This window comes from Adiantum capillus-veneris, chromosome 5 (genome assembly GCF_014529385.1).
Source record: "Adiantum capillus-veneris isolate H3 chromosome 5, ASM1452938v2, whole genome shotgun sequence".
In the NCBI taxonomy this organism is placed as follows: domain Eukaryota; kingdom Viridiplantae; phylum Streptophyta; class Polypodiopsida; order Polypodiales; family Pteridaceae; genus Adiantum; species Adiantum capillus-veneris.
Genome location: NC_140935.1, coordinates 101,615,568 through 101,638,845, shown reverse-complemented (window position 1 = coordinate 101,638,845; position 23,278 = coordinate 101,615,568). Strand labels below are relative to the sequence as shown.

Below are 23,278 nucleotides of genomic sequence, written 5' to 3'. Positions count from 1 at the left end.
AAATTTATTTTTCTCCCTACCTAAACAAGTATCGCCCATATCCCTTACTGTTCTACCCAAAGCTCTATCAAACCCAAACCAATCTCTGGAATCCTTCCATAAGTATCACCTAATTTTTGGTAAGACTTTTTCGCTCTAAATTTCTGCTTAAACCCTCCCAACTCAACTAACTCACCCTAGTTGAGTCTCTTTTTCTCCCTCTTAAAACCTATGTCAAATAAGGCTCACCCTTAGCATTCGTTCTCATGTCACTTTCACACACAACTAGACTTAAGTCTTTTTGAAGTCTAATTTCAAAATTCAAAACCTACTTCTCCCTTTTTTTTTCAAACACTTCCCTCCTAAACTCACCCTACTTAAACAAACCCCTACTCCCTTCCCAAAACTTCTTTACAATCTCCAATCTCCACGGAAACACCATTGATGAGCTCTCTAAAGAGCGAAACGCGTTTGGTTTCTTCTCCCTCCAACTTTTCCCAACCCCCCCCCCCCCCCCCCCCCCCCCCCCCCCCCCCCCTGAAGCTAGAGTGTTCCGCACGCTTGGTCTTTCTTGATTTATCTATTTATGGGCCAATAGTTTTTTTTAGCTGCTCGAAGCATCTGAAGGTGCACATGTGCGCGCGCGCACACACACACACACACACACACACACACACACACACACAGAGAGAGAGAGAGAGAGAGAGAGAGAGAGAGAGAGAGAGAGAGAGAGAGAGAGAGAGAGAGAGAGAGAGAGAGAGAGAGAGAGAGAGAGAGAGAGAAGTCAAGGATCCTAATGTTTATAAGCAGTGAGAGAGACCCACTTGCCATTTTTCATCATCCTTCTTGCTGCGGATCCCCATTCTTCATTTCATCTTCTTTTGCACCCTGTTTTGTGTGTGCCTTCTTTGGAACGATGACAAAGTAATTCAACAGAGAGCAGATGTTGGAGTTTTAAAAAAGCTTTTGGTCTAGGAGATGATCAATGAAGTGGATGCAGATGAGAATGGAATGATCAATTTCTCATGGGTTCTTGAATCTCATGGCTCGCAAGATGAAGTATATAGTGACTTTGAGAAGGAGTCAAAAGAAGCATTCAAGGTTTTCAATAAGAACGAGAATAGGTTTCATTTTGCTGCAGAGCTTTGCCATGTGATGACAAGTCTGGGAGAGAAGTTAACGTATAAAGAGGTTGACAAACTGATTCAAAAGGCAAACATTGATGGTGATGGACGTATGAATTACAAGGAATTTGTGAGGACGATGCTCGTAAAGTAGTGCTTTTGACATGTGTAAAAGTTAAACAATGCTAAATTCAAACCTCGATGTTGCGTTGGAGTGGCACTATTATGCTCGTTGTTATAATCCACCATCATATAGAGCAATGATGGCTTAATTGTTTGTACCCTTCAAATATGACATTTATTCATGGTTGCATCATGCATGGTTTTATTCCGCTTGAGAGAGAGAGAGAGAGAGAGAGAGAGAGAGAGAGAGAGAGAGGGGGGGGGGGGGGGGGGCAGTTGATGCAAAGTTAAAAAGAGCTTGCATACTGGTAGAGCATCTCTAGCTTCATAAGAAGACCTATGAGGCATATATTGAAGATTGTAGTACATCTTGTTCAAGGAGAAAGGAAGAACACCCTAGAATATAGACGTATTGGATGGGTCTAAGTAAGAACTTGAGAGAGAGAGAGAGAGAGAGAGAGAGAGAGAGAGAGAGAGAGAGAGAGAGAGAGAGAGAGAGAGAGAGAGAGAGAGAGAGAGAGAGAGAGAGAGAGAGAGAGAGAGACAAACCCTACATAAAGAGGCTAGCATTCTCTGAGTGGATTCAATTTAGCCACCTTTGGCGACTGTCTGTCTAAGCCATCAGTGGTCCCACTCGGATAGCTTTTAGCCTAGGCCTATCGATTTATCTCCACCAGTGGCTTCAAATCTCGAAAGCTAACCTGTTGCTATCTCTGTATCTTTGTCTCTCTGTGTCCCAAGTTCTTCTCAAAATCTTGGTAAATTATGGAAAACATAGACAAAGGTAAAGCAGGCACCCGCGAGCCTCTGATGTTTAAGAAAGTCCATGATGCTATTAGAGGTGGCACATCTATAGAAGCTCCTTGAGCTTTAATTTGATTTGTTTGCTCGATTTTTTATTTGCTCGAAAAATCTTGCTCGCTCTTTGGAATTCATCGTTTTGACACTACAAGGGTCCAAGCTTGCCTTCCAAGAACTTCAAAGTGGAAAAAGGAATTGGAAATGGAGCTAAAGCTAGAGTAAATGTAGCGGAGAGAGTTAACTCTCTCATTCATGGCTAAGGAAGAGCAATACAAGAAGCAAATGGGTGAGCTGCAAGCAACATTGGCAGCCACTCAAGAGCATTTCAAGGGAAAGAAAAAGCTAAAAGAAGAAACCGAACTGGACATACTACCAATGGAAGTTGCTGCCCTAGACTTCTTACATCAAGAAGAAGAAACAGGTCCAGCTGCAGTGGATCCAGAATCCTCCACAGTGGAGCTAGAAGTTGAGCAAGGGCTGATAGATAATTTCATTGCTGAGGCAAAAAAAATCCCTTAAAATAAACATCGAGAGAGAGACAGAAGACATTGGAAAGAAGCCATGGCATGGGAACAGAGAGTTCTCCACTTTGCCATTGTATCAAAACTCACTTCCTAGCACATGACAGAACATGTCACGAACAATCACTCCCATTTCCACTCATCAAGTATGAAATCCTCAAGGTAAAGGAGAGACTCGTGAAAGAACAAGTTGTGGACAACACTGATCCACACCCAGCTTGGTGTATGTACTGGCTCAAATGACATCCAAGATACCTCTCCTCTACACTTAGGCACCACCTTAAATAAGAAAGGACCCTACCTTTTGGCCAGTCCCAAGAGTGCGGAGTTGGGGAAGCCATCAATTTCTCTTAAAGAAATATTCAACATGGTTGAACTACTCGTGACTTATTCCTCCCAAAGGTAGAGCTATAGAGGACTACACGATTCAAACCCTCTCTGAAGCAATTGAGATCGATATAAACAGATTCCAAATCTGGCATGTATAATGTTCATAAATATTCCCAAGATGCTTCTAACATGCATCCAAATCTTTCACCAAGCAGAGCAGACTGATGCGCCATGGATGGCTTTTTTAAAGGGCTCTACTACGATCTATGAGATTAACCACAACAGAGGAAGTAGTCTATGGATTTTATGCTAGAGCGATGTTCTTACCCTCCTACTACATACAAATGTTTGAGGAGGGATTCTACATGGGATTTTATGCTAGAGTGGTGTTCTTACCCTCCTACTACATACAAACATTTGAGGAGGCATTCTACACGTGGCTTTTCACTTTGAGATCCAAGATCTTTGGCCCCGTGGTGGAAAACCTTTGAGCTAGGTTTGTGGGCTACACGGCAATGGAGCTCAATGCTTCAATTGACTTGCAATCCTAGCCAAAGTAGACAAGAAATTCCAGATAAATTACTATGATGCTCTCAAAGCCCTCAAGAAGCAAAAGCCCGCTAGCCGGAACACTACCCAATCCCTTGAAGCTGTGTCGAGGATGACCTAGTCTAGGAGGAGGGGAAAGGTTAGCACATAGCTAACATGAGGAGCCTACATACAACCTATGATGTAATTCTTCACTTTTTGTGATCATTCTGGACATCCATAGCCCTAATATGTTGGAGTCCTTTTGATTTCGGGATTATTTTGTAACTACTATGTGATTATGAGCCAGACAGAGTGGAGCTACATGCTTCCAGATTGTATCAAACAATCCTAGGCTGTTGTCAGTTATAACTTTTTTTCATATTGAACTTTGAACCTTTGACTAAGGTATAAAAGCCATTTTTTTTTGTAAAACCTAGAGAGACTTTTTTGGATAATAAGCATTACGACGTTTTTGCATAGCATTGAATACTCTCCTGCTTTCTTCTCAAGCTCATAACTCCCTCGTGAAGTGTCCGTGCTTCGAGATTGTATCAAGCAATTGTAGGCTGTCGTGACTTAGAACTTTTTCTCATTTTGAACCTTGAACCTTTGGCTAAGGTATAAAAGCTATTTTTTGTAAAACCTAGAGAGACTTTTTTGGATAATGAGTGTTATGACATTTTTGCATAGCACTGTGTACTCTCCTCCTTTCTTCTCAAGCTCTTAACTCCCTTGTGAAGTGTCCGTGTGAAGTGTCGTCTGCTTCATTGCGTTCATAGGTGAAAGCTCTTTGCGACATTGTGCTTTTCTCGTGGTAAAACTACATTTTTCTTGTTTCTCATCTACTCCTTAATCTGCTCATAACTCAAGATTTACACAACAAAACTGCATTTTATGCATTGGAAAAGTGTAGGAACATCATTGCTAAGCTCTAGGGTGTATTCAGAGCTAAAAATAGTTAGGTCAAATCTACCATGTAGATAATAAGCATGAATTTGACAAGTGGTCAAAACGAGGATTTAAGGGTTCAAGCATGCATTCTTAGATGTTGTCTACCCGTCCTATAAGTTTTGTTTTGTTTGGAGATCGTTTGCTTGGTGAATCGACGAGATTTGCTTGTAGTGTCGTAGTTAGCATTTGCTGCCTGACATGCAATTGAGTGTAGCTCTGAGTAGATAGGGATTGAGCGTGTTTTTCAAGAGCATGACACCCTCTTGTAGCCTCCATGCACTAGTCGAGTCGACTCTGTCCCACGGTATGAAATTTTTGTTCGTGGTTCTCACTGTCACTACAGTAACATAGCGAGGCTTGGCATTCTGGGAGCCCCACACTTGGCATTGCGAGAAGCTGGCTCCTAGTCCTTCACTCCATATGTAGTGTAACATTTAATGGCCTAAAATCTTTTGTGTAGCGGAATTTAGCATGAACATAGTGGGCATTTCATTAGAGTTGATTCTTAATGAGAATTACAAGAGTGCTTGGGTGGAGAGAGCAACAAAAAGCATAACACCTAGTTAGATAGCATCGACAATACTTTCAAAAGAGAGAGCAATTAAGCTATTGACAACAGTTGAGGACCGGATTTGCATGGAGCCGGTCCCCCCTCCAAAAGGCTTTGTATTATGGTTTCTCCCATCAAGAGAGACATTGTACAATACAATTCTTTGTGTTCCTTCAAGACTAGCTAGTGCAATGAAGATGGAAGCTTCATACACCAAGCAAAACACTTAATCAAACACAACTTGAATTATCCCCGTTCTCAGACCCAAGACCTCACACACCTTCGAAGATGGTGAGAGCTAGCAGGGTATGAGAGTAGATTGAGAGGAAAAAGAAGTATCTTACGAGAAAGAAGTACATCTCCTCACATAATCACTCATATTAGCATAGCTTAGCTTAGTAATTAGCTTGGTAGAGAAGATGAGCATGCATTGAAGCTTGGCTCTTGGTTGGATTTGCATCCACATGCCAAGAGAGTGTTGATGTAGGCTTCTATCTCACAAGCTTGGAGTAGGTGATGAGCTCTCCATTAAAGCTTGGGAAGAGATAGAGTATTTTCCCTTCACACATGGTCAAGTGTGAGAGTGTGTGTGTTTCTGCCAAGCAAAAATCAGCCCCCCCCCTCCCTTGGGCGAGCCCTAGCTACTAAATTAGTCTGGCTTTTGCCTCATTGGACCTCCCCAGGTCAAGCCAATAGGGATTAAGCAGCATAAGTGATAGCCTTCTGACATGTGTCCCCCTTTCCCCTTTTGTGAGAGCTTTAGATAATTAAATAATTAAACTAAACTCTCATTGGACCCCTTTGCCTCCTGGCCAATAGGAATCAGGCAAGCCATGGGGCTCCTGAATGCTCATTGGACCCCTTGGGAGACTGCCCAATAGTCTTCTAGGACACTTAATTCTTATTGGTTTCTTTTATTAAATGTTTTTAAATTAATTAAACTAGATTTACTCTAGCCTAATTCTCATTGGTCCACTTCAAGGGTCTTCCAATAGGAATTGGGCACACCTTGTGGGCATCTGGCCTAGGGAGCTGACATGTGTCCCTCATTCCCTTTGTGTAAAGGGAGCCTGTGTGTGTGTGTGTGGCTTTCTCTCTCATCCCCTAGCTTTGGGGCTCGCCCCCTCCCATGTAGGGATGTAGAAAGACTTTTTGGGCACACACTAAGCATCCAATTTTCCCTAAGGTTGACCTTTGGACACAACCTTTGAATTTTGGAACCTTAGCATTTTGGAAGTCTTAATGGGCTGAACCTTAGGGTCTTTTTAGCCCATTGTTTCACATGGCTCTTTTGCAGATGGCCCCCCCTTTGGATCCCTATTTTCCCTCCTTTGGATCCCTACTGTGGCCGGTCTGCTAACTTAACCAATATTCTAGCTTTTTCTCCCTTGGCACTTCCCCACATTAAATGATCAGTTTAATATGAGAAAATCATTTAGGAGAATTAGATATTGATTATTATGACATTACCTCTCTCTTGAAATCATAGTCGTCCTCGACTATGGTGTAGAGAAGATAAAGCATACGCATGAGTCCTTTTCTTAGCGGGTAGAGGATCCCTATGTTACCCTACGACATCGTTCCATAATGGATGACTAGTCCATTTGGCGCTTGAGAGCCTGAGGCTGCCGCAAGCATGTCTGCACATTAGTCCTATCAGTCTTCCATAGTAGAGTGACAAGCTCTACTTGGTGTTTGGGAGACGTCGTCTCCGCAAACTTGATCTAAGCATGCATACTACTTCATTTTTGTGCACAAATAAAGAAAAAGAGAGTCTTATAAGACAAAAATTTTTGTTCATTTTTAACATTTTGTACATTTGCTTACTCTTGGGAGGCATTGTAAGCATTGACAAGGTTTAGGTTATCCTTTAATTGTATGCCTTGCATCCATCTAGCATCTTCAAAAGGATAATTCTTAAACTTAATAAGATATCGTCTGATAGTCTTACCGCCTCTTAATACCTTGTCTTCATGTCGGAGAATGGACTCGGGCTGCAGCACATCCTCGTGGTCCTCGATCTCCGGTGGGTCTTCAATAGTTGGTTCTTGAGGTGGCTCTCCTTTGTAAGGCTTTAAGAGGCTCACATGAAAAGCATTGTGTATGAGCCAATGATTGGGCAACTTAAGTTGATAGGCCATCTCATTGATTGGCCTAAGAATCTGGAAGGGACCATAGTACCTTTTTGCTAGTTTAGCATAGTACTTTTGGTGGCCCGTAGGATTCTTGCCCGTAGTGTGCCTTAATCGAGCCTTGGGAAACTTTAACAAGACCCAATCGTTTTCTTTAAAGGCTTGGGCTCTTCTGTGCTTGTCAGCAGCAGCCTTTTGCCTTTGCTGTGAGATAGAGATAGCATCCTTAATCTTTTGGAAAGATTCTTGTAGGTCTCGGCTATACTCATCTGCAGCGAAGATCTTCCCATGTACCTTAAGTAGCAAGGGACTTTTTGATCTTCCCTCAATTACCTCGAAAGGTGCTTTTCCTGTAGAAGTATGTACAGTGTTATTGTAAGCATACTCTACTAAGGGTAAGTACTTCTCCCATTGGGATCTTTGATCTACTTCCGTTACATAGGCTTTTAGTAGATCGAGAATAGTTAGGTTAGCTATTTCACTTTGGCCATCAGTTTGTGGATGATAGGCCGAAGAGAAGTTTAGCCTTGTTCCTAAATTCTCAAAGAGACCCTTCCAGAAATTACTGGTCATTCTAGGATCTCTATCCGACACTATGGACATTGGCAAGCCATGGTACTTGAAAATTTGTGAAATGAAGAGGGTTGCCATTTGATGGGCTTTGATAGTCTTTTTGACAGGTATAAAATGAGCTTGTTTACTGAACCTGTCTACTATCGTCCATATTCCCGTATTCCCATGGATAGACTTAGGCAATCCAAAGATAAAATCCATGGATATGCTCTCCCACGGTGAATTAGGGATTGGCAAGGGTTGAAGCAATCCAAGTTGCTTCCCTCTATCAAATTTTGTCTTTTGACATACCACACATTTGGAAACATACTCATGTATGTTCACTTTCATGGTAGGCCAATAGAAATATGTTTCAATTCCCTTTAGGGTAGACTGAATCCCTCTATGCCCCGCATATGGGGGAGCATGAGATTCATACATTACTTTCTCACGTAGTGAGTTAGTAACGCATAGTCTATTGCCATAGAGAAGATAACCATCTTGTAAAGTAAATGGTTCTTCTTTCTTCCCTAATGCAAGGGCTGAAATCACATCTCTAAAATCGGGATCAATAGCATACTCATCTATCATTGAAGATAGATCATTGTGAGTTGCTATGGAAACCGCATTCACTCTCGGTTGTCTTGAGAGTGCATCGGCTACTTGATTATGCTTGCCAGCAATGTGAGCAATATGAAAATGAAATTGCGAAAGGAAATTTGCCCACCTCATTTGTTTGTCGGAGAGCTTGGTCTGCGTCATGAAGTACTTAAGACTTTGGTGATCCGTTCGCAGAATGAAAGGAGTCCCCAATAAATAGTGCTTCCATGAGTCTAAGGCATGTAGAACTGCAAGGAGTTCTTTTTCGTATATGCCTAGAGCTTGCTCAACAGGGTCGAGCCTTCGACTCTCATAGCCTATGGCGTGCCCTTCTTGGAGCAGAACAGCCCCAAGGCAATCACCACAAGCATCACATTGGACCTCAAATGGTTTTGAGAGATCCGGTAGTGTAAGCACAGGTTGAGAGATAAGCTTTTCTTTAAGCTTTTCGAAAGCATTGTTCTCCTTAGCAGACCACGTATACCTAACATTTTTCTTTGTTAGGTCATGTAATGGTCCCGCAATTTGTGAGAACTTTTCTATGAAGCGTCTATAGTATGCACACATACCTATAAAGCTTCTTAGTTCATGAAGATTCCTTGGTTTAGGCCATCCTTTTATTACCTCTAACTTGGATGGATCCATTTGGATTCCATCTTGAGAGATAATGTGACCTAAATATTGAATCTCTTGCAAGAAAAATTCACTTTTCTTTCGATTAACATAAAGTTTATTCTCTCTTAAAACTTGAAATATTACCTGGAGGTGTTGCTTGTGTTCCTCTAATGAATTAGAGTAGATGATAATATCATCAAAGAACACTCCAGTGAAGGTTCGATGAGGTCTGAACAGCTTCTCCATCAAGCGGTTAAATGTGGCTGGTGCATTAGTCAAGCCAAAAGGCATGACAATGTATTCGTAAAGACCAAATGTAGTACGAAATGCGGTCTTTACAATGTCTTGATCAACTATCCTTATTTGATGATAGCCACTTTTTAGGTCAATCCTACTGAAGTAGGTCGATCCTTGTAGCTTATCAAATAGGTCTTCTACCCGTGGAACGGGAAACCTATTCTTGATAGTGATCATATTTAGTGCTCTATAGTCGACACACATACGATATGTGCCGTCTTTCTTTTGCACTAATAGCACAGGTGAGCAAAATGAAGATGAGCTAGGCCTAACCATGCCCTTCTCAATTAACTCATGCACTTGCCGCATAATCTCCTCTTGTTGAGCTTGAGAAACTCTATAAGGAGGTTTGTTAGGCGGTGAACTTCCTGGAAGAAGTTCAATTGCATGGTCGTCATTACCTCGTTTAGGAGGTAACTCACAAGGGATGTCGTCAATAAAGACATCTTGAAACCCCTTGAGAAAATTGGATAACTCTAATTCCTTTTGGTTGCTTTTATTTTCTTTTGCTAAAGCATTAGGTTCATTTTGAGAATCTTTAACAAAAATCATGTACACGGAAATAGAGCTCTTTATTGACTTGTTGAAAGCTGGTGTATGTACAATGGGGATGGTGTTACCCATCTCCCTAGCATCTATATACATGTCCTTTTCCCTGAACTTAAAGGAGATTCTCCTTTCAGGAAATTTAACATGGGCAGCAAGACGGTCAAACCATGGTGCCCCTAGGATTACATCCTCATGCTTGAGAGGAGAGATAAAGAAATCCTCTTTGTCCACATAGCCTTGGACATGAAGCCTCAATTTCCCGATTAAGGGAGTGACTGAAGCTTCTTGCCCCTTGAAGGCACTGTCTGCGGGTAGGATATCTCCCATCTCGTAGGATTGTATGCCTAGCTTGGTGGCTAACTCCATAGATATAAAATTGTGAGTAGAACCAGGGTCAAAGAGAATAAAAGCATCATGTTCTCTTACCTTTCCCCAAGCATGGCATAGAGGAGATCCTTTGTGGTGAGTTTGATGAATCTCCTCCTCTTGGATTTCAACCAAAGAAGCTCTAGGAGGATCTTGGCGGTTGTTCTTTTGGGGACAAGCGCGGTACGCATGCCCTTGTTCGCCGCACTTGAAACACCGGTTATCTTTACGATAACGCTCAAGCTCTTCAGGAGAGAGTTTATTCTTTCCTTTGTAAACTCCCTTCTCTTTAGCTTTGTTGGAATTGCCCTTAGGAGACTTTTGGACATTGTCCTTCCCCTTAGGCTCATTGGAACCTTTGTTTTCCGGGGGCTTATTATTTCTTTTACCCCCCGTTTGGAAATTGATTCGCGAGGCCACCATAGTATGGTGTATTACCGCCGATATGGTACGTGGCCTTTGGGAGTTGACATACTCTGCCATTTCTTCGGTTAAGCCCGCACAAAATTGTTGCTTTTGCTCTCCAAAATCCAACTTTTTGAAGACAGTGGCTTTGAGTTGTAGGTCCCAAAACTTGTCTACATATTTGTGGATGGATTCATTGGGAGAGAGCTTTAAGCTTCGCCATTCGGTGAGTACCTTGTCTTTGGCATCGGTGGCCAAAAACTGCTTCATAATGGAAGCTCTTAAAGCCTTCCATGTTCGTGGAGCTTCACCGTTGGCTCGTAGGCTAGACCACCATTGTCTGGCGGACTTTTGAAAGTGCATAGCTACATGGCGTAGCTTAGAGGACTCCGTGAAGCCCTCATCTCCAAACGCCGCATCGAATTGCTGGATAAAGGCCAAAACTTTGTCTGTAGCACCGAAGGTGCCATCATAGGTAAGGAAAGAGATGCTCTTCCCTCCCTCTTTGAATTTCTTTAGCTTGGACGACCTCTTCCATGCGGCATAGGATTTCCTATGGCCTCTTCTTTTTGATGGTTCAAAAGTTGCACCATCACTTTCTTCAGAAGATGAAGAATTTGAAGAAGGTGGAGAAGAGGGTGACCTCTTTCTCGCCTTTTTCTTGTCTTGATCTTTGTCGTCTTCACCATAGCTTTCATAAGAGGAAGAGGATGAAGAAGATGGAGAAGAGGGTGTCCTCTTTCTCGCCTTTTTCTTCTCTTGCTTTTTATCATCCCTCTTTGAATTATGGCGTGGAGAAGAGTGTGATGGTCTTCTCCGCTTTGGTGGTGATGGAGAGCGTTTAGCCCGCCGTCTTCGTGGAGCCATCTCCGCCGAGGTGGCGGGAGACTCGCTTCTTTCTAGTTCCTTTGGTGGAGGCTCTTGAGTTCTCCTTTGGGAAGGAGATGCATCATCAAGAAGTAAGTTCTTGAGCCCTTCATATGGATTCTCTTCTTCTTCCCGAATCGGAGAGAGACCCTTTTTGGTAGTCTCACAAGGAGGCTTCCTAGGTGTTCTCTCGTCATGGTGATGAGCTTGGAGAATCCCGTGAGCATGGAGCTGCCGTTGCACTTCACTTTGGAGAGATGGATTGCCCATGGCTTGTTGAAGCCTAGAAACAAGATAATTAACAAGCATTGAAGCATCATTAGTAGCTTGCTCATGAGCAAAATCAAAGTTATCAACATTAATTTCACTCTCTTTAATATTGTCAGCCATTCTAACAACTTTTAGGTGTAAACGTTTTAGGTGTACTTTGGCACTTCAAGCCCTAGTTGCTACTCCTCTTTACCCCTTTAGAAAAAGCACTCAAGCTACTGTACCCGCGGCTCGAATACCATTAATTGCAAGGAATAGAAGAGAGGGTCTTTCGACACCAAAACAGCACCGGCTCCTGTCAAGCTTCTAATAGCTCAATAGTGGTTAAGCTGTAGGCAAGCCCCGTAGGACTCCACTATTTAGACCATAGCTCTCGACGGTGATGCCCCGTTAACTGCACAAAGGCAGGCGCACTGCAAGGCTGAAAAATCCCTATTCTACTTACTCACAGGCAATTAATAATACCAACCATTTGTAGCTAGCTTGAGGACCTCCCTTCTTGAGCAAGAAAAGAGAAACCTTGAGCTCTGATACCAATGTAACATTTAATGGCCTAAAATCTTTTGTGTAGCGGAATTTAGCATGGACATAGTGGGCATTTCATTAGAGTTGATTCTTAATGAGAATTACAAGAGTGCTTGGGTGGAGAGAGCAACAAAAAGCATAACACCTAGTTAGATAGCATCGACAATACTTTCAAAAGAGAGAGCAATTAAGCTATTGACAACAGTTGAGGACCGGATTTGCATGGAGCCGGTCCCCCCTCCAAAAGGCTTTGTATTATGGTTTCTCCCATCAAGAGAGACATTGTACAATACAATTCTTTGTGTTCCTTCAAGACTAGCTAGTGCAATGAAGATGGAAGCTTCATACACCAAGCAAAACACTTAATCAAACACAACTTGAATTATCCCCGTTCTCAGACCCAAGACCTCACACACCTTCGAAGATGGTGAGAGCTAGCAGGGTATGAGAGTAGATTGAGAGGAAAAAGAAGTATCTTACGAGAAAGAAGTACATCTCCTCACATAATCACTCATATTAGCATAGCTTAGCTTAGTAATTAGCTTGGTAGAGAAGATGAGCATGCATTGAAGCTTGGCTCTTGGTTGGATTTGCATCCACATGCCAAGAGAGTGTTGATGTAGGCTTCTATCTCACAAGCTTGGAGTAGGTGATGAGCTCTCCATTAAAGCTTGGGAAGAGATAGAGTATTTTTTCTTCACACATGGTCAAGTGTGAGAGTGTGTGTGTTTCTGCCAAGCAAAAATCAGCCCCCCCCCTCTCTTGGGCGAGCCCTAGCTGCTAAATTAGTCAGGCTTTTGCCTCATTGGACCTCCCCAGGTCAAGCCAATAGGGATTAAGCAGCATAAGTGATAGCCTTCTGACATGTGTCCCCCTTTCCCCTTTTGTGAGAGCTTTAGATAATTAAATAATTAAACTAAACTCTCATTGGACCCCTTTGCCTCCTGGCCAATAGGAATCAGGCAAGCCATGGGGCTCCTGAATGCTCATTGGACCCCTTGGGAGACTGCCCAATAGTCTTCTAGGACACTTAATTCTTATTGGTTTCTTTTATTAAATGTTTTTAAATTAATTAAACTAGATTTACTCTAGCCTAATTCTCATTGGTCCACTTCAAGGGTCTTCCAATAGGAATTGGGCACACCTTGTGGGCATCTGGCCTAGGGAGCTGACATGTGTCCCTCATTCCCTTTGTGTAAAGGGAGCCTGTGTGTGTGTGTGTGGCTTTCTCTCTCATCCCCTAGCTTTGGGGCTCGCCCCCTCCCATGTAGGGATGTAGAAAGACTTTTTGGGCACACACTAAGCATCCAATTTTCTCTAAGGTTGACCTTTGGACACAACCTTTGAATTTTGGAACCTTAGCATTTTGGAAGTCTTAATGGGCTGAACCTTAGGGTCTTTTTAGCCCATTGTTTCACATGGCTCTTTTGCAGATGGCCCCCCCTTTGGATCCCTATTTTCCCTCCTTTGGATCCCTACTGTGGCCGGTCTGCTAACTTAACCAATATTCTAGCTTTTTCTCCCTTGGCACTTCCCCACATTAAATGATCAGTTTAATATGAGAAAATCATTTAGGAGAATTAGATATTGATTATTATGACATGTAGCTATTTCCATTGTAGATACTCTACTTTTCTAACATAGTTGGAGTGGTATATACCCTTGCATCTTGTTAACTTCACATCTTCTATGCTTAGTGGTTTCAATGTGTGTGCCTTGACTCCACTGATGGATGGTTTGAAAAGGCACATCCTTGCCATTGATTGATCTTTTTTTATCTTGCTAAATTTTGATGTTCCCACCATGGAGACCAATATCTTACGATACTACTTCAAGTGCCTGTAGAGCCACCTACCGCTCACCTGACTTCTTGATTCTTCAAGCAAACTCAATATAAAGATACAATAACTTCTCCACAATTTTGCGAAGAGCGTGCATTATACAAATGTGGACATTAACAACTAGAATTTTCAAAACTAGATGAAATTAGGATTTTTATTGTGATGAGTAGGAGTCTTTCTCCACCACTTTGGGTCCATCACCTTTGCAGGGGAAGAAGAATAAGGAAGCTTCGTGAAGTGAGTCTTTCTCCACCACTTTGGGTCCATCACTTTTGCAGGGGAAGGAGAATAAGCAAGCTTCGTGAAGTGAGATTTGGAGCAAGCTCCCCCCCCCCCTACCACACACTAACACCAAATGCCACCCATTCTTGCCTCTACCACTAGCTGCAAGTGGCATTTTTCTGAGCCACCCCAACTTCTCTTGCTCCTCCACATCGCACCATCAACTTCCAAACCCCTCCTCTCTCAACTCCCCCCGCCCCTCTCTCTCCCCCTCCCCCCCCCCCCCCTCTTTCTCTCCATCTCTCATAATTTATTTTCCTCTCTCTCTCTCTCTCTCTCTCTCTCTCTCTCTCTCTCTCTCTCTCTCTCTCTCTCTCTCTCTATATATATATATATATATATATATATATATATATATATATATATATCAAAGGGAGCATCGTCTCTTTCTATCCATTGAGTCATTCTTTCTCTTGATTTTCTTAGTAGGTAGTTTCTCTCTCTCTCTCTCTCTCTCTCTCTCTCTCTCTCTCTCTCTCTCTTCCTTCTTTTTGTATTTCTCAACCTCCAAATGTCCTCTCTCGCACTCCCTCTCCCACAACTAGTACTCCCCTCCTCCTCCTCTTATACATATATTCATCATCAAATTCTTTATGAATATCACGATAATCCTAGTGTAGGGCACCCATGCATGAAGAAAACTTATGCATGTTTACGATGACAGTTTTTTCGGCCAAGTTTGCATGTGTATGTTCGAGACTCTGTCTTGCATTGCCAAAAATGTCAAGTTAATAAAGTAGAGTGTTTGAAAGCACATGAGGTCTCTTAGATGCTTTGGAGATTCCCAATGGTAATGGGAGAGTATCTCTATCGATTTTATCAAGGGTTTACCAACCACTTTACGAATTCATGACTCAGTATGTGTGGTGGTCGATTGGTGGACTAAACTTTGCAAATTTATTCCAACTAACTCCACAATAAAAACTCCAAAATTAACAAAATTATTTGTTGACAATATGTAGAGATTCTTTAGTAATATTGTGAGTGATTGTGATTCTAAGTTTAACAAACATTTTTGGAGAGATGTGTTTAAACAACTAGATACACATCCACCTGCACATTTTTGATTGGCCTGTGCACAAAGTTATCCCCTACCATCAAGTCCTCTAAACCTGATCTTAGTATCGTGGCACACATACTATGGCACGAGATCTCGGGATGCTTTTGGGAACTACTTTTTATGGAGTTCAAACGTCAAAGGAGGGAACTACTTTTTTGGGAACTACTTTTTGTGCTATGCTTCTAGCCTCCATGAGTCCAATGTCGAGAGAGCGTGAGGGAGAGATTCCATTTGCAAGCGCTCTCTCTCTCTCTCTCTCTCTAATTATCTCACTATAATTTATAATGGGGGAAGGGATTCCGGCCCCTCCCTCCGGACATGTGTCAGAAGGAGCTTCAATCGGCAGTGTCCCCTACAACCTCACAACACACAGCAGGCAGAGAGAGAGAGAGAGAAAGAGAGAGAAAGAGAGAGAGAGAGGCGGGAGTTGAGGTCTTGTTATTTAGTCAAGCTACTGCACCAGGTGAAGCTTTGATCCACAAGTCATCTTTTCATGTTCCAAAGTCTGCACTTCATGAGTCGTTTTTTCGCTCTTACCACTGCCATCGCTCTGATCAACCTGACTGCTTCTGCTTTGCTTCTGAGAGCGTGTGCAATAGTGCAGCAAGGGTGGAGGGCCATGTGCAGGTGGGGATTAAACTCTTTTCCGCGTAGTTTGCCCATGCAGCAGCAAGCGGGGGAGAATCAAAAAGGAATACCGGAGACCTTTCAAATCCTGGTTATATTCTGTAAATCATCAAGCTAGACGGTACTTCGAATGCTTGCCGATGTGATGAGCACTCTCAAAGATCAGATATTTTGTACGATCAACCCATGGCAGAGGTCTGTTCTAGTGCTACTGGAATAGAAGTTATCAGATTTCAATCTACGATTAGTTGGCCTAATCTGAAGTTGAATCACCAAAACTCATTGCCTTCACAGGACCGTTCAATACATTTTTCTGCTGATGTTATCAGGCCGTTGGTGATGCAGATGGCAGAGGCCGATAGAATGGAAAGAGTAAACGTCAAAGTGGACATGAGGGCATAAAATTTTAGCAGGATTGATCACACAGTTTGTAAAGAGGGAAATGCCCTAACATTGGTGAATTCTGGACTGGTGGCTAGACTGGTACCGCTATTGTTACCATAATGATCCTCGAAGACACTTGCACTCGTGGATGCAAGGTTTTTGATATATCGCCTCAGGCCCTCTGTTGCAATCTTCATATAAAGCTGGGGAGTTTTACATCAAATCCACAATTGAGGGACATGTAATTCTTGCCCTTTGTTTGCATCTCCTATTATTGCACAAGCTTTTAAACTATATGCCTTCGAGATGTAAGCATAGGTGATTGCATCAGCTGAAAACCGTCCACAGCTTCTTATACAGAATGTTGACCCAGGTAATGCCAAGCACAATTCCCTTTGTCAGCAGTCCTTGACTATTCTCGTGAATTTTTTTGCCCCTATCAGCTTCTTGCGTAGTGCAACATGCCTTAAAGATGAAAGCATAGGTGATTCCATCTGGAGCGATGTCCTCGCTTTGCACCTCTTGAGAACAACCAGGTTTTCCTGGCCTACCACATTTGGCATACATGTACTGAGATCTTCCAAGTGAACCAAACCAGTGAGAGTACAAGTGCTGGTATGCATCATTGAACAACAATCTACTTCTAAATCCTCTAGCAGCATCAATTCCTCAAGCACACATCTCAGACACATCACAAACTTTCAAGCTTGTCAAGATCGGAAGGGCCTCCAACCCAAACTTGACCTCCACGATCCCTGGACAATGGCCGATGGTGAGACGTGTGAGCCTCAGAAGCTGCCCAGCAAAGACATTCACCTCTAAATCTTGTCACAACACCAAGTCTGCAAATGCTTGAGAGAGTGCCCTAAGGATGCAATTGCATCTCCAAGCTCCATGGAAAAGATGACAAAACTCAGCCTTAGCACCCGTAAGCCCCTCCAAGTTGGCTTCATTACTTCGACGTCTTTAAAAAGGCCACTTGTCACACCCATGTCCTATAGGACTGGGCATCCCATTAGTAAGTCTTTGCCCTCCACCAGCAATTGTCTAGTTGTCGCGACACCTCTCTCTCTCCAGTAGTACTCCAGACTATCAAACCACAATTTTTTCAGAGCTTGGAGAGCACCAATCCCTTCCAGGAACTGTTCCCCCACATGAAGCTCCTGCAAATGTGGCCAGGTGCAATTGTCCATGTCCTCTAAATTTCTAACACCTGTTCCCTCCAATCAAAACATCCGCAATCCTTTCATGTGTTTTGCAAGATCCAAGCTACATGCCTTCTACACAAAAGCTAGGACATAATTAAGCATCTGGATTCTGCACATGCCATGGAGCAATATATTGAAGATGGAGCTGCCCAAGTATCCAGGTACGACAGATCTGTCCTATTCCTACTGCTTATTTGTGACATTACCTACACGTTTAGGTTTCAGAATAAGCCTCTTCACATGCTACACAAAAGCATAAGGATCATTTTAGTCATAACACTCCAGTCTTGGAAACACTCGAAAGCTTGTGCTGTTCAGGATGGCAAATGAGGTTAAACCTGCCATCCGCAATGGCACCAACTATCTACAGTTTTTCATTCTTAACCACAAAATTAAGAATGCAATTATATGCTACTACAGTGGGAGGTTTTCAATGGAGGAAAAGCACTTGCTTTAAATTACTACTGAATTGCATTGTTGCTGCGTGATAAATAAAGCGTCATCTCTGCATGATATATTAAATAAAGCTGGCACAAGCCTGACACAGTAGATTTGATCAAGGGCTATTGCTGTGCCAAGTGGCTCACGCCTGTGCAGAGAAGCTCCTGGTTACATCTGCTCAAAGCAACTTAATGCTTCTTCACCATGCCCATGGAGAGCATAGAACACAACCTGTGCTTTTTCCAATGCATCGCATTTTGCATACATATCTACGAAAGCATTCCCAATTTTGATACGTTTCTGCGAAAAATGCTCTCTACAAATATAAGCATGAATTCATGGCCCTTGTCTTCCTCTAGTAAACTGCCACATGCTTTTAATAAGCATGGCCGGGTATGCCCGCCTTGAGAAGGATGAATTTGCTCTCTCTCTCTCTCTCTCTCTCTCTCTCTCTCTCTCTCTCTCTCTCTCTCTCTCTCTCTCTCTCTCTCTCTCTTTGACAAGATGGTGGAACAAGGCCTACAGCCAGATACGGTCACTTTTGCAATTGTTTTAGATTCATGTCGTCGCAGTGATCTTCTGAAACGCAGCTAGAAATAAGCAAGATTGTGTTTTTAACCCTACAGTAGATGACTACAACAATATGGTCAAACGTTTAGGGCATGCGGCCCACTAGGACAAAGGTAGCTTTGCTTAATGAGAGAATCCCACTTGCTGGCAATGCTTGTCATGAAGGGTTGATGTTGAATGTCCAAGATGGGAAGTTGCAGCTAGATGAACTTGAAGCAACGTATGGTGGTCGATTATTGAATTTTTCTTATGATGTAGCTGAGTTCCACATCAATCCTATTTCATGCTGCTATAACTATGACATGATTGACTGACATTACTGGTCCGTATTGTTTAACCTCTTCTAGCTACACATATGTCATTATGATAGCACCAGGTAATGGTGGTTGATTCCTAAAATATTGTATAGTTAATGGATGCACACAAATTCCAGGAAATTTTTGTGTATCCAAATTGGGAGAAAAGCCCTTCCCTGCTTCCCTATATGGCATTCCATGAAGCTTCATTCTTGAAGGGGAGCTCATCAAACACTATTTTTTCTTTCTCAAGTGCACCACATTTGGCATACACACTGACAGGGGTGTTGCCGACATATACATTCTTTTTTAGAAACCCACCAGTGACAATTTCTTTGTGCAATTCGCGGCATTTACACAAATCTCTATCGTTGGCACAAGCCTTCAAAGACACGATGAGGACAATTGCAGCACTAGGATCTTCATGAGGCAAGAGCATCTTCCATTTGCAAGGAAGCTTACATCTACAATCCTTTGACCTAATGGATGAAACCCAAAACGAAACCAATTTCTTGATTTTGGAAGCATTGGCATGAGCCACCAAGATGATAGGCATATATCACATCCAATACACATGAATTTGGCTCCATACAACCTGTCAAAATCATATTTGTTTAATTATTCATTGCTATAATATGATTTAGCAAGGCCCACCAAGCAAGACTAGTGGTGTAGACATATGTATATGTATATCTACACACACACGCGCGCACGTCCACACATATATGAGAGAGAGAGAGAGAGAGAGAGAGAGAGAGAGAGAGAGAGAGAGAGAGAGAGAGAGAGAGAGAGAGACCATTGTGATGGGTGTCTCAATATTAGGCTGGAATCACATCAGGCGGCGCAAGTCCTGCTGAAATGCTGCTCACGAATGAGCTTATGCCAAATGGACAAGCTTGTTCACATCAGGCGGAGGCAAGCAAACTTTTTATTGCCACCTAGTGGAAGAGATTGCTTTCCTTTCTTCCGACCCCCTCCCCCCCCCCCCTCGCCCATCCCCTCTTCCACCCTCCACATCAGCACGAAAATATCATATTCTATATCATGTGATACTTTTCAAATAAATAAAGAGTTTATGTTTGTCCTTTACTCCCTCTTCCGCCTCTCCACTATGTTCACATCAGGCGGCGGAAGAAAACTCCCATTCCCTCTTCCGCTCTTTCCTGTGTGAACAACTAGACGGTGGAAGAGTACAAAACACCTCTCCTCCACCCGGATATTGGCGTTTTACTTCCTTTCTTCCGCCTCCCCACTGTGAACCCACCCTTAGATCAATGTGCACATGTTTTTGTGTGAGTATGTGCGTTCTTAGAACCGAGAGCGATCGGGTGACACTGAAGGAATGCATACGTCAGACTTCGTTGCAAAGACAGTTCATGGAGGTTACAAGTCCAAAGTCTAAAATGGTTAGCTCTAGTTGTGTGTTTACATTGTATAATTTGGTAGTGGAATGTTGCCATCTAAATGGCTAAGTTGCAGCAATGTACAATGAAGCTGGCACTTCTTTGTGCCAGGTTTAGCCTATAAACTGCAGATGGCTTGCTCCACTTCGTTTATCGGCACCATCGCATAGGGATTCGCTTGCCAGACAAAGAAAGGTAAAGGGTAATGGACCAGAAGGCTAGTGCCCCCAAAGACAGCACCTCATAGAAAAGCACAGGCCAGTGGAATGAGGACATCGATCGTCTGGGATCGAAGAGGGGTGTCCCATCCCCATTATATGTCAAGAGGCTCTTCCGCTGTGTGGGATCTGGCGTAGTTGGCCAAAGTATGTATAATATGGGCACCAGCATGTGTGCGCATGTGGTCATCAAAAACATGGATATGCCCATCATTTGCCCAATGCTTTGGCAGTCACCTTGCTTTACTTTGTCCACAGCCATATATCCTCGGGAGCCTACTATAGCGGCGGCAAGGATGATAAAAGTGATATGGCTGCGAACATGCTTGAGCTGCTTGAGGTGCGTGAGAAGCTGGCCGCTTCTATCAGTATGTCGCACGGAGCGGTTCTCATGATCAATGGTGGAGGTTGGTATGAAGGTGAAGGTGTTTTGGTAGCTAAAAATACTATCGATCACTATTTCACAGAAATATGGTGTCATCCACCAGAATTGAGACTCCTCCCGGTTTCGGCTTTGGATCGAGTTCGGAAGCTCAAACCACAGGGAGTACCAAGCGAGCCGCCAAAGCACCATAAACACAGAGAGATAGAGCAACAACTGCTGATTGAGGTCTTGAGAGATGCCTTCTGGGGTTAGAGGCAAGCCAAGGGCAAGCACACACAACATGGTGGCAAGTAAAACTACATTAATGATGGACAAGTAGTAATATAGTGTGTGCCAAATGAAGCAAACCTTGAGTATGAAGCTAAGCCTGCTATTTGGGGCCAACATGGCTTTGTGAGTATTGGCAAACTGTTGAAAGGCGCCTCGACCCCAACGCTGTCGTTGGTTGATGTAAGCTTTTAGAGACCAAGGGGCGAGGCCAAGTTGAAGCTTTTCTGTCAAGTAAACTGATTTAAAGCCAAGGTTGAATAGAGCAAAGGAGGTGACGGTGTCCTCTGTTATGGAGTGATGCTGAAATCCCCCTATCATGTTGAGGTGGGATCTTCTAAAGATAGCCCCGGTTCCTATGCTTGCCGCCGCACCCGCGCTATCCCTATGCACCAAAACTCTCTCATAGCTGAAAACACATGCATCATTCAATGGGTCTCCTTTAGGCAAATTGTAGTGAGATTGCGGCACTTGCACGAATGACACATCATCCGTGCCTACTATGTGTGGGAGCACCTTCTTCAGGAATGATGGGTGTAGTATCATGTCTGCATCCATCATAACGACGTACTCGGCATCCGAGTGCTTGAGCCCATAGTTGAGGTTTCCACATTTAAAGTGGTGAGGCACTCCTGGTACCTGACATGTGCCATGATGATTGATATAATTATATAACACAAGAAGATTTAGAAATTTTCTCATGTAGGAAAACGCAGTCTTTCTCAGTGTTTTTCATACAATGCATGATATCATGAGCTTCTGCTCGAGAGGCACCGCATACCTAGATAGGTATGATTGCTGGCAAGGGACCACCAGCCCCCCACCGGGCAGGCGGTCCCCTGCCCCCAATCTTACCTAGGGGACCCCAATCTTACCTAGCTAGGTATGTGTTGCCTCCCTCACAGAAGCTCATGATGTTGAGGTAAGTCACGGTGTGAGAAATGTTGTGAGAATTTGTCCAAAACTTCTTGTGTAAGAACTGAGGGTAAATTCATGTTTAGTGCTTGTAAAGTACCTTCTCTCGGCGAAGATAAAGCAGCTGTTGAGAACCATTTTCCACTTGAAGAGTGTCACAGAAAGCCTTGAGCTCATTATCGCCCCCATCGTCGAGCACAAGCACTCGAAAGCACTCTTGCGGATAGTCAAGCGCTAAGGCTGCCTTGATACTGTCTTCAAGGATGTCAGTGGGTTCCTTGCAGCAAGGCAGGAAAACATTGACGCTCGGAAAGAGAGACGCGTGCTTGCCATGAATTGAAGCTGGCTTATCACCATCATCTCCGAGTGTAAGGTCTGGCCGTGAGCTGGAGGGCAGCAAGTGATCTGCGATGCCAGCCATCACGCTCCCGACAAAGTAAGCACTTTCACAAAGCAACAAGATCAAGAGCCATGGTGCTGTTGAGACCACCGTTCGAATATTCCTCGCATATAGGAGAGACTTGAAAGCCAAGTAGTTGAAGTTAGCTGCCAGAGAGGCGATGACAAAGCAGCTTGACAATATGTGCAGAAAGAGCTTGAATTTGGGGGCATGGCTTAGTTGGGGTACTACTACTGATCTGTGGCGATGTGGATGCAACAGGGAAGCAAGCTCTTCCACATCGTTAGTACTCTGCTCTTGTTGTTGCAATGGGGTTGCTTGACTATGATGAGCTACCGCAAGCTCCTGCTCTGCAACAGCCATAGCTGGAGCTCAAATCAAGTGAATGAACTCAACAGCGAGTTTGTCTGTTGCTAGTACTCACGAGGGGTATAATATGTAAGTAGCTCTTGAGGCTGAACAGTAACATTTGCGAAAGAGCATCTCTGGATAGACGCATGCGAATGCCTCTCTCTCTCTCACACACACACACACACACACACACACACACACACACACGCGCGCGCGCGCACGCACACACACACGTAACCACCCACCCAGACACAGAGCCCGCGTCGGCCGCGAGTTGACGACGAGCATGTCGCGAAGCGATAACAAGGATACCAGTAGTAACTTTGGAAGAATCACAAGGGAGCTTGGACGGACTCCAGCTTTTGTAGTCTTTTCTATCATCACTCAAACTCAGTCTCTAGTGCTCATTGTAGTAAACAAAACTTTGAGAAGTTTTTATTTTGATTGCTAAGCAGGAAGAACATGCCCACGGAGAGGCAGCTCCCTCGCGGTTTCCTTATCAGCTACAAGGTTTAGTTCTAGGCAATTGTCACACAATGCAT

General features: G+C 43.4%; 1 protein-coding gene and 1 pseudogene across 1 annotated transcript; one reads left to right on the top strand and one right to left on the bottom strand.

Moving 5' to 3' along the window:
• The first annotated feature begins 957 nt into the window (after positions 1–957).
• Positions 958–1,257, top strand: LOC147457832 (calmodulin-2 pseudogene; annotated as a pseudogene).
• An 18,912-nt stretch (positions 1,258–20,169) lies between these two features.
• On the bottom strand, positions 20,170–22,922 carry LOC147457831 (putative glucomannan 4-beta-mannosyltransferase 9). Its single transcript, XM_086511705.1, has 2 exons — positions 22,086–22,922; positions 20,170–21,709 (listed from the first exon to the last, which is right to left on the bottom strand). The coding sequence occupies exons 1-2, from the start codon at positions 22,746–22,748 to the stop codon at positions 20,351–20,353; spliced, it is 2,022 nt and encodes a 673-aa protein (XP_086367831.1). The 5' UTR covers positions 22,749–22,922; the 3' UTR covers positions 20,170–20,350.
• Positions 22,923–23,278: the final 356 nt, after the last annotated feature.